Below are 12485 nucleotides of genomic sequence, written 5' to 3' on the forward strand. Positions count from 1 at the left end.
TGAAAGATGATGTCTAGGCTCTTTTTTTGATCCTGGCTTTCAGGTAGTCCCATAATTTTTAAATTGTCTCTCCTGGATCTATTCTCCAGGTCAGTTGTTTTTCCAATGGGATATTTCACATTATCTTCCATTTTTTCATTCTTTTGGTTTTGTTTTGTGATTTCTTGGTTTCTCATAAAGTTATTGGCCTCCATCTGTTCCATTCTAATTTTTAAAGGACTATTTTCTTCAGTGAGCTTTTGAACCTCCTTTTCCATTCGGCCAATTCTGCTTTTGAAAGCATTCTTCTCCTCATTGGCTTTTTGAACTTCTTTTGCCAGTGGAGTTAGCCTATTTTTCGAGGTGTTATTTTCTTCAGCATTTTTTTCGGTCTTCTTTAGCAGGGTGTGGACCTGCTTTTCATGCTTTTCTTGCATCTCTCTCATTTGTCTTCCCAGTTTTTCCTCAACCTCTCTCACTTGATTTTCAAAATCCTTTTTGAGCTCTTCCATGGCCTGAGCCCATTGAGTGGGCTGGGATACAGAAGCCTTGACTTCTGTGTCTTTCCCTGATGGTAAGCATTGTTCTTCCTCATCAGAAAGGAAGGGAGGAAATATCTGTTCACCAAAAAAGTAACCTTCTATAGTATTTATTTTTTTCCCCTTTTCTGGGCATTTTCCCAGCCAGTGACTTGACTTCTGAGTGTCCTCTCCACACCCACCTCACCTCCAGATCCACCCAGCCAGCGCTTGGGGTCTGAGATTCAAATTCTGCTTCCCAGCCTCAGGGCTGCTATTCAGTGTGAGATTAAGTTCAGGTGCTCAGGTGGGGGCAGGGCCGCCACTAGGGGCTCAGTTCCCTCAGGGACTTTATGTGGAGACCTTCAACAATGGATCTGGGCCTGCCTGCTTGGGGAGCCCTGGTTTGCTCCCACCTCCGCTGCTGCCTCCCGAGGGGGCCTGAGTTATGGGGGGACCCCACTCCCCACTCAGCAAGCCAAGAAGACCTTCTCACCAACCTTTGGGGCCCATGGGTGGAGGGACCTGTGTGGCCTGTGGAGATCCTGTCCCTGAAGCCTGCTTGGATCTGCTCCCTGCTCAGATCTGCTCCTCTTGGTGCCATGCAGCCAAAGCAGGGCTGGGCTCGGCTCCAGGTCCGGGGCATGATGGACCTTTTGCGAGAGGTTTTCAGGGCTCTCTGGAACAGAAATCTCATCCGCTCCATTGTTCTGTGGCTTCTGCTGCTCCAGAATTTGTTGGGAGTTCTTTTTTTACAGATATTTTATGGGCTGTGGGTTTGGAGCTAGCGTATGTGTGTCTTTCTACTCCGCCATCTTGGCTCTGCCCCCAAGGCACTCAGTTTGGAGTTCAACTGAGTATGAGTTCCAGCTCTGTCACTTACTGGCTATGAATTTTGGATAAATAACTTTACCTTTTAGACCCTCATTTTCTTATCTGAATAAATCAAAAACATTAAGGCTGAAATAAACCTTAGAGATAACAGGATTATAGGATTAAGAGCAAAGAGAGTCTTTAGAAATTATCTAGTGTAGGGATTCTTAACCCTTTTTGTTTCACGGATCCCTTTCAGCAGGTGAAATCTATGGACTCATTTTGAGAATAATGTTTTTAGATGCATGATATAAAATACACAGAATTAAAAAGGAAACCAATTATACTAAAATGTATTTTTTAAAAAAGGTTCATAGTCCCCATTGAAAAAATTCCTGATAGTCCAATCCCCTCATTCTGCAAATGAGGAAAATGAAGGACAGGGAAGTCACTTAGCTAGCTGGGGGCTGCCTAGTGGTTCAGTAGATAGAAATCTGAGCCCAATGTGGCCTCTGACATTCCCTAGTTAAATGACCCTAGGCAAGTAACTGGACCTCAGACTACATTACTTTATTCAAATGTAAAACTGGGGACAAAAATAGGACCTGCCTCTCAGGGTTGTTGTGAGGATCAAATTGGGTAATATTTGTAAAGCAATTAGCACAGTGCTGACACACATTAGGTGACAGGAAGGTCTCCTCCCCTTTCCAAAATGGACATTATCGTTCATTTCCTGCCTCTTGAAAGGTGAAGTGCTCTATTGTCTAGCATGAATTATTCTGAGAAGGCTCTGAATATTCCTATAGTATGGTTAGAATAAAACATGTAAGTGATGGTATTTATAAACTAAAAAAGAAAAGTCATATTTGTAAATAATCATAGTTGTTATCAAACACTATTATTACTAATTTCCAGAAATCCCATAATTTGATTTGCAATCCATTTCAAGACCAAGTGACCATTATTGCCCAAATCTTTTCTCTTTATGCCCAAGCTAAATCCTTCATGTTATAATTCCTGCCATTTTCCCCTTGTTTCTTCAACAGAGGGGGAAAAATTGGACATTATCTTCTATAAGACAACTTTTCAAAGTTTTGAATACCAAATATATTTTCACAGTCTCATACAGATTTATTTAACCCCTAAGTCTTGTGCTGCCCCTTAGCTTTTTTTTTTTTCTTAAGGCTAAATAATTCTATTTCCTTAAGCTTTTCTTTACAGGTTCTATTTCTCAACTTTCAGTATTAATGGAGGAGCTCAGAGTTCTAAAAGGAGTTTAAGATCCAGGTGTTGATAGCAGGATAATTGGTTGGGAGGCTGAGGCCTAGACCCTAGTACTTTTCTTTTGGTTCTGGTGTCAAAGTAAAATGAAACTTTCATTTTTTTCTTTGTGGTTGTCATTAACCTTTAGAATTTAAGAAAATATTTCTTCCCCATGGAGAAGCCTTTTCTTAAATTCTCAAACAAGTGAGAAAGCTACTAACTTATTTTCTTTTATGAGTCTCTTGTTTGAAAGGCTAATGAGGACAGGACCAAGGGAGAGAGGTAATGATATTTTATCTGTAAAATGACAAGGCTAAATGAGATAGATAATATAACATACCTCTTCTAACTCTAAAATCTTATGATTCTAATAGAAGAGGTAAACATAACAATGGAAGCTTAATAAACATTAGTGTTTATCCTATAAAAGGTGAGGAGGGATAATAGGCAAAGGAAGTTTTGATACTACATCTATGTCCCAATCCACTGGAGTTTTTCAGCTTGCTCACCTCTGTACCTTGTATGGAAGACTGATAAGAATCTGATAGAATACTCCTCCCGGTCCCTGACCCCAGCTCTGTCTGGGGCTGTGAGCAACACCCATTGTTCCAATAAGTTGTTGGTTAGTATGTGTATATTCTAAGGACACATGAAAACATCTAACCAAGCATTTATATAAAAGAATCTCAGGCCCCTGTTCTATTTGGTGTTCTATTCAGTTCCTTTACTTATTTTGTCTGGAGTCATAGGATTTAGTTTTGGAAGGGTGCTCAGAGATCATCAAGTCTAATAGCCTTCATTTTAGAGATGAGGAAACAAAAGTCTGGGACCAAGGTCACAGAGGTCATGATTAGCAAAGGTGAGATTGGAACCCAAATCTCTTAATTCCAGACAACGACTTTCCATTTCTACTTAGAAGACCATACTCCAAATTTGTTTCCTTTTTCACCATTTGACAAAGTTTGCTTTGGCCAAGTTAAAGGAAAAAAAAATCTTATGGCATTTTTGAGCTCTGATCTTATGAAATTAAAACTAGTATTTCCTCATTTTTGTAGCAATTTTAAAAATTATAAGGTAATTAAAACTTTGGAATTTTAATCATTGCAGAATATCATTGCTCAAAATTATTGAATTCTTATAAGTGCAGAAAAAAAGTAGCAAAGATTCAGGAATGACTTTAACATTTGTAAGTGAATATTAACAAAATAATACTTTACACAGCTGAATGAGAATGAGAACTATTTTTCCTTGAATTAAATTTATATTGTATTGAAATCTTAAATGAAGCCTGTCTATAGACTGCTTAGGAATAAAGCTAGCAGACCTTTCTCTGACTTATTGAAAAATCTTCCTCATTTATTGCTTCTCATAAAGCGAAAGGAAGATGTTTTTTGGCAGACGGAGAGCTTGCCTCAAAGCCAGAAAGAATTGAGTTCAAGTAGTACCTATGACACACTGGCTCTGTGGCCCAAGGTAATTCACTTAACTTCTTAGAGCTCTAGACAATTGTCTGAGATTCTAAGTTTCAGAGAAACCCCATCTTCTATGAGAAGCTTTCCCCAATCCTTCTTAATTCTAGCACTTTCCTTCCTTTATTCATTTCATTATCCTTTTTAGCCAATACAACCTGTTTGTCTTTTGCCTCGTTTTGTATCCCCAGTGCTTAGCATAATGCCTAGCACATTGTAGATGTTTAATACATACCTAACGACTAACTGATGAGGTACTGTCTGGCATCTCAGAGTTTCTATATCAATGAAATTGCAGGTTCAGCCCCTATCCTAGATAGAGAAATCAATAAAATATTTCAAAACTTGGAGGAAGAGCTCTTAGGAAGGGCAAAGCACTCACTACTAACTTCCTTACTATAGGAATATATGATAGATCTGTTACTGGTATGGAAATAATCCTTTCCATTAATTAATATTATTAATTAATTAATTTCCATTGATTAATATAACTCACAACTCATCTATAATGTAGTAAGTCCTAGGTAGGTGCCTGAAGCATAGCTAATAAGTATCGAGGCAAGATTAAATAGAGGTCTTCCCCAAGCCAAACTTTTGAATTTCTGTTGACTGCTTTGTCATTTTCCCTTCTCTTTTTCCTTTCCTATTTCCTTCCCTCACTTCCCTTCCCCTCTCCTTTCCTTTCCTTATTAAAGAAGATCTAAAAGGACACTTGTTATCCAACAGAATAGACAAGAATCTGACAATTCAATCAATCATTTCCTGGAAGTAGGTAAGGCACTTTTAGAGAGGTGTGAATTCTGTACCTCCTCCATGACTCACCCCACCCCCCCCACCATTTTTTTACTGGTTCTATGATTTCATTGGTCTAGGGAACTCCCAGGAATGAAACTCCCTTTACTGATCAGCATCTTCTCTGAAAATTACAGTCTTTGATACTGGCCTGGGGCACCAAGAAGTTAAATGACCTGCCCAGGGTCTCACAATCAACGTATATTGTTGTGTTCATCCTTCTTTTTCGAGGAGGACTATGGCATCAGAGAAGTGATGACATGACTTGCATTTGACTTTGTTTTGAGTGAGGAAGGGCTGTGTAAGGTCACCAACCTCACTTTCTCCTCCTGAGCCATCTGTATCCAGTGACCAGATATTCATCAGGATGACTGGAGACTATCCAGGATGCAATGGGATCCTTTGGCCTTTTTGGCTAAGAAGGCCTTTCCAGATACTCACTTAAAGTGAGGTAATGCCCACTCAATGCGTAGGCCATCTTCTGAAGTAATCATTTATTTATTTTTCTTTTCTATTTAAAGGAGCCATCCCTTGACTACTGGGTAGCTGGGCAACTCAGCTCATCCTCTCATTCAGCCTCTTCCTTTCCCTTTTCTGCTCCTCTCGAAAAGAAGGTAAATTTTGATGGCCACAAGCTGCCTAGTTCACTTGGGGTTTACTAGCTGGATTTCCTTCTTGTCTTTTTCTCTTTCTTTCTTTCTTTCTTCCTTTCTTTCTTTCTTTCTTTCTCTCTCTCTCTCTCTCTCTCTCTCTTTCTCTCTCTCTCTCTCTTTCTCTCTCTCTCTCTCTCTCTCTCCCTTCCCTCCCTCCCTCCTTTCCTTTCCTTTCCTTTCCTTTCCTTTCCTTTCCTTTCCTTTCCTTTCCTTTCCTTTCCTTTCCTTTCCTTTCCTTTCCTTTCCTTTCCTTTCCTTTCCTTTCCTTTCCTTTCCTTTCCTTTCCTTTCCTTTCCTTCCCTTCCCTTTCCTTTCATTCCTTCCTTCCTTTCCTTCCTTGTCTTTCCTACAATTTTATGCCCAGTGCACTCTGAAGCCCATAGATTGAACAACAATGGGTCCCTGCCTGAGTTCCACTCAATGACTGTTTTTTGGACCTCTTGGTCAAGAGTGAATATCAACAGTAACTGTTTCTCTTTGAAACAACAACCCTGAGGGTCCTGAGGGTCCTGCCTGTCCCAGCTTGATTAATTAATTTTCTTTTCAACGTATGTCATTTGGAACTTGAATCCAGATCTGCCAGACTCAAAGATCTGCTCTCTGTCCATTAAACCACACTGCCTCTCATATGTTTTATGCTGTACCATAGTTATTTGTGCATGTGTTAGATCTTCTTACTAGACTGTAATCTGCTTGATGGAAGGGATTATATGTTAAATAAAAGTGCATACCATTTGATCCAGTAATACCACTTCTAGGCTATATTCCAAAGAGAGCATAAAAATGGGAAAAGGATCCACATGTACAAAAATACTTATAGAAGCTCTTTTTGTAGTGGCCAAGAACTGGAAATTGAGGGGATATCCATCAATCGGGGAATGGCTGAACAAGTTGTGGTATATGAATGTAATAGAATAGTATTTTGCTATAAGAAAAGCTGAGCAGGCAGACTTCAGAAATACCTGGAAAGACTTATGTGAGCTGATGTTGAGTAAAGGGAGCAGAGCCAGGAGAATATTCTATACAGTGTGTGAGGACTGGTGTTGATAGACTTAGCCCTTCACACCAATGCAAGGGCCTAAAACATTTCCAAAGGACTCATGATGTAAAATGCCTTCCACACCCAGAGAAAGAACTACAGTCAGAACACAGAATGAAGCAGACTACTTTTTCCTTTATTATGTTGTGTTTTGCTCATAGTTTTCCCATTTGTTTGAATTCTTCTATGCAACATGACTAATGTGGAAATGTGTTTAATAGAAATGTATGTGTAGAACCCATATAAGACTGGATGCCATCTTGGGGAAGGAAGGGGAGAAAACTTGGAATATATGGAAGTGATTGTTAAAAACCCTAAACAAATTAATTAATAAATTGGGAGAAAAAAGAGGTCTCAAAATATCTCACCCAAAAGGTGGTATATAGCTCACCAGAGAGAATAAAGCTTAAACATTGACTTCATTTGACGTCAGAAGGAAAACAGAATCCATTTAAATCCACAATGTTTGCTTCCCTAGATATATTTTTTCAAAGCCGTATCTACTCTGTTTGGACAAATGATTTTTCTCCTCCTCTTTACTCTCTCTACTTCTTTCCTCAGCAAACAGCAACCAGTACAGGACTAGGTAAGAACTGAGTTTTGGTAACCAGGCAATTCACACTTCAAGACTTTTAAATGAAGTCCAATGTCTCTATAGTTTTAGTTGCTTACTTGGCATTCCAGAACAGACTTGCACAACTTGGCAGTAGGTAGGGGTCAAAATTAAGATAGGCTTAACTTCTACTAGCCACAGATAGTCTAGTCCCTAGAGACAGACCAACAAAGGTCGGTTACAGAAAGGTCATGTGACAAACAGGAGAGAGTGCACAGTGGCAACCCACCTGCTCAGTTACATAATGGGCACAAGGAAGGCAAGTTGAATGGGGCCCAGACAAAGCATTTGTTGAAATGGCACTACAAATAGAGGGGGAAAACACTAAATGCAACACTTTGAAAAGAGTTAAGTGCGTCATAGGCACTGGGCTAAATATGAAAAGAAAAACTATCTCATTCTCTCAAACTGTGTCTTTTAATATTGTAGATCACAATAATAACACTATGGCAGGCCCAACTTAAAAACAAAAAGTACAGACAATAGGAAGACACCTAGACAGGAACAAATGATAATCATGGAAGACGCTACATTCCATAGCACTGCTGGGAACACTAGACTGAAATAAACAAGCAGAGTCCACCTACCTTCGATATGTTACTTGATCGACTTGCAGAACGTCCTGGGGATTTGTCATTCTGGAAAACAAAATTAGAAGGATTATTTAGAAAAGCATCAGCCACACTCTGTCTCTGGTCTCATCAGAAAAGAAGAGACAGCTTTGCTATGCTTCTCTGTGTTCTGCGATTGTCCTGCTGGGTATTCTTGAGACTACTTATTTAGGTTGGGTAAACTGAATTTACCTTATTATTCCCAGTGTTCCTTTTAAAAACAGTGGATTGGGAAAAATTTATATGGGTAGTTACCCAGATCAAGGTTTTATATATCAAATACATAAGGAACTTTGTAAAATCTATAAGAATATGAGTCATTCCCCAGTTGATAGACAAAGGATTTAGGCAATTGTTAGATAAAAGAAATCAAAATAATTTAGTCATAATATGCTCTAAATCATTATCAATTAGAGAAATACAAATTAAAGCAACCCTGAGCTATCCACCAACCAGATGAGCCAAAATAATTAAAGGGCAAAATGACAAATGTTGGAGAGGATATGGAAAAAATGGGACATTCATTCTCTGTTGGTGGAATTGTGAACTTATCCGATCATTTTGAACAGCAATCTGAAATTATGCCCAAGGAGTTACAAAACTGTGTATATCCTTTGACTCAGCAATACCACTATTAAGTTTGTTTCTCAAAAGGATCAGGGACAAAGGAAAAGAACCTATATGTTCTAAAATGTTTACAGCAGTTCTCTTTGTGGTGGCAAAGAACTGGAAGTTACAGATATGCCCATCAACTGGGGAATGGCTGAACAAGTTGTGTTATATGATTGTGACGGATTACTACTGTGCTGTAAGAAATGATGAGCTTAATGATCTTAGAAAAACATGGCTAGACTCTCACAAAATAACAAAAAGTAAAATGAGCAGAACCGAGAGAACATTGTATACAGCAATATTATTTTAAGAGCAACTTTGAGCAACTAAGACAATTGTAAATACCCAAAATAGTACCCCGAGAAATAACTGATGAATAAAAGTATATGTAGAATGATTATACATATATATATACATATGTATATATGTGTATGCATATTTATCATAGTTGTCTAATGGTAGCCATTGGGGCGGGAAGGAAGAGAAGGGGAAAAAAAGACAATCTACATGGTAACTTTATGACATATTTAAAAGGAATAGCAGGTTGTACATAACAGACTTTCAGTTTCATGAGAAATCATCTTCTTATTATACTATGTTATGGAAATGCTTGTTTTATTCCACAAATTAAAAATAAAATAAGTAAACATTAAAAACAAACACAGGAGAAGTCACTCAACTATTCAAGTCATCCAGAAACATTCCAGGTGTGCCCACTAAGTGTTGAGAACTACATATTCTTTCCCCAGGCTTCTGTGGACAAAAATCTTAGAGTTGTAGAGTTGGAGGGGACCCAAGAAAAATAAAATCCACAGACTCTACCCTTGAGGAATGTCCAACCTGCTGGGGGAGACACAGCAAACCTATTCTAATGATTATATTTTGCAGATAAAAAGCCTGACTTTCATGTTAAATTAAGACTGCTCCAAATTATAGCAATGCTAGTAGATATATAAAATTAGATAAAAGAGTGCATTTGGATCAGGTATAGAAATCCAGTTTTCAAAAATATATTAGCTACCAAGAGCTTGTTCTCAATGAAACTTTGTATTTTTATTTTTAAAAATTTATTTTAGACTAAAATACTAAAACTTAAATATACAATAAAAAGAGAAAAAGAAACATTGTGAACCTCACATCATCTCTTGCAGAAGGTGCTATTATTATCCCATTTTTCAGTTGAGGAAACTGAGGCACAAGGACATAGAGCTAGAAAATGCCTGAGACCACATTTGAACTCTAGCCTTCCTGATTCCAGGCCGATCACTCAATCCATGGGGCAACCTAGCTAGCTCTACTTTAACCTAGTAGATGAGAGTCAGAGATCTGTTTGAAGTTTAGAGAGATTAAAGGACACAGCTATGGTTACAAATAACTGGCAATTACCTGATGTGGCATTGGAGCCCAGGTCTTCCTTTGAGTACAACACTCTAGCTGTAATACCAGGCTGCCCCTAGGAATTGCTCTAGCATCAGCAAATGAAGGAAGTATTTCCCCCTTGTGCTAAGGGGGAAGGGAACCAGCCAAACACTGTGCTAAGCACTTTACAAATATTATCTCATTTGGTCCTCACAATAGCCTTGCAATTATTACCATGTTAGTAGATAATATCCTCCATTTCACAGCTGAGAAGACTGAGGCAGAGGGAGCTTTAAATTAAAAAAAAAAACTATCCCTGATCTCAAGGATCTCACATTGCAATGGGGGAGACAGACCATATGGAGGGTTTCAGCTCTAACTCAGTGCCATGATTTTTAGGATGCAGAGGGAAAGCAGATGTCAATGTGTCTTCTCTAATGTAATTTCCACTATTAAAATCATGTAAGTTTGTGGTGTTGAACTATTTTTTGGTCAGTTCCAAGGAATTTGGTGACAAGATTTTTCTTTTGTGGGTCATCAATAGCTGTGATTGTAACAATAATTGATAGTGATTAATAATAGAACTTGCATAGTTCTTTAGGGTTTATAAAGCACTTTACATATATTATCTCACTTTATCCTCACAACAGCTGTAAAGTAGGTGTTATTCTTATCCTTCTTTTACCGATGAGGAAACTGAGGTAGACAGAGGTTAAATGACTTGCTCAGATTGACATAGCTATTGAATTTAGGTCTTCTAAGCTTCAAGTCTAGCACTCTACTACTCCATCTAGGATTGAATTGAATAAAATTGAATAAAATAGAATTGAATAAAATATGAAAATATAATTGTAATGACATCATCTGCTGGAGTATATAGAGACACTGCCATAGAGTCAAGAAAGACCTGGGTTCTAATCCTCCCAATATAACCTATGTGACTGTGAACAAATCATCCAACCTCTGAGTGCTCCAGTTAACTTTGTAAGACTAAGTTACAGAGGAGCTAACCATCAATGGAAGAAGCAGTTTCTGTATCATGAATTCTTCAAACCTATGAAATCACAGATCAAGACAGAAAAGGGGGGAGGGGAAGGAAAAAAGATGATTACCTAGTAACAAAAATTAGTATATGATTAAAAGGGGATCGTATAAAAGATGATTAAAATGCAATTCTCTTTACAGTTTCTAGTCACTGACTTTATTATTCCTTATGCACAAGACATTGCCTAATAGGAAGTCATATTATGAGGATAGTGCAGTAACTCCTAAATCCTCAGAGGTTATTGTTTCCCATTTGCGGAGACGTGGAAAAGGTATATCGGTAAATACAGTAAACATGTGGGAGCAGAGTGGTATCATATAACCCACAGGGAAGGGTACAACTTGCCACAAATGTCCTGTTCCTCAGTAAAAGCTTTACTATTCACTTGTGAGTATAATGCTTTTATAGTTCTTCTGACCTATAAAGATTCCTCTGTTAAGAGGGGGGAAAAAGTAACATTTCTTTAGCACTTTAAGATTATTTTTTTCCTAATAACAATACTACTAAGTAATAAAAATATTCTTATCCTCATATAATGGACATGTAGGAAGGTAACGTGACATGGGGAATAGAAGGCTGGCATCAAAAGGAGAAAGATCTGAGCTCAGGTACCACTTCTGACATAAACAGGCTGTGTGACCTTAGGCACACTAGTCAATCTTTCAGTGCACCAGGCAGCTCCTTACAACTATCAGTTGTAGTTATACAGAAGGTGCTAATCTGAACTGGCAAAGGGAGTTTCCTCACCCGGGAGCTCTCAGTGCCAATGAAATCACAAGTCCAGCCTTTACCTTGATGCTGGGTAAGGAGACGAAGGCTCAGAGAGGTGAACTGATTCTCCTAGTCACAGAGACAGTTGATGCCAGAGCCTGGATACATATCTGTAACTCTTGCCACTACAATATGCTGCCTGTCTTGAGTTACCTGAATTTATCAGTTCAGTTCTCAGAAATGAAAATCTAAACATAAGAAGTCGCTATTTTTTTCTTTTCCCAGGGGGAATAAAGAATCTTGATCTTCCCTTTTCACAGCTCAGTACCAGACCCACTTTTCTCTGCTGGAAGACATCAGCAATCTGTTCAATTTCCCACTAATTAATTGGGCAGCTTGTCCCATTACTCTTTGCAATGACACATTCTTCTTTGTAAATTAGACAAATATGGTTGTCATACCTCACTAATATCAGTTTATATTTTTTTCCTGCCTTGGATTAAATCGAAACTATTTCAAAAACCTCATGTATCACACAGATGCCCCAATTATTAGGAATTGGGAGGAGAGTGATAGTTATTGACATAACTGTTTGAGCAAACGAGAATGCTTGATGTGTCACCATCGCTAGCATGAGATAATCAATCACCAATGTCAGGTATTAGAATCTTGTTTACAACATAGAACAAAATGGCTCTCTGACATAATGATTCTGTAGCCTGTGCATTTTGACCAATATCAGGAAGCATCTCGTTTGTTCTGTGACATCAAAGCCAAATGTTATGAAAATGTAAATTGACTTAACATGTACTTAACTTGCATACATTTGGTCCTTTATTACCCAGACAGATACATCTCTTTATGGAAGATTTTTTTAGGGTGGAGCCAAGATGGTGGGAATACCTGTAAAAAATTACTCTAAACAAATTCTAGAGCTGCAGAACCCACAAAATGATAGAGTGAAACAAATCTCCAGCCAAAGACAACCTGGAAGTTCAACAGGAAGGG

At 38.3% G+C, this 12485-nt stretch overlaps 1 protein-coding gene across 6 annotated transcripts in view; it reads right to left on the reverse strand.

The window, feature by feature from the left end:
• The window catches only part of MARCHF1 (membrane associated ring-CH-type finger 1), a 663012-nt gene that overhangs the window by 213284 nt on the left and 437243 nt on the right, over positions 1-12485 (reverse strand). For all 6 annotated transcript variants that reach the window (XM_072621551.1, XM_072621552.1, XM_072621554.1 and 3 more), the window contains one exon: positions 7727-7777. In XM_072621551.1, the coding sequence (XP_072477652.1) occupies positions 7727-7777 (51 nt within the window). The remainder of the gene's footprint in view (positions 1-7726; positions 7778-12485) is intronic.

Source organism: Notamacropus eugenii, chromosome 6 (assembly GCF_028372415.1).
Source record: "Notamacropus eugenii isolate mMacEug1 chromosome 6, mMacEug1.pri_v2, whole genome shotgun sequence".
Classification (NCBI taxonomy): Eukaryota; Metazoa; Chordata; class Mammalia; order Diprotodontia; family Macropodidae; genus Notamacropus; species Notamacropus eugenii.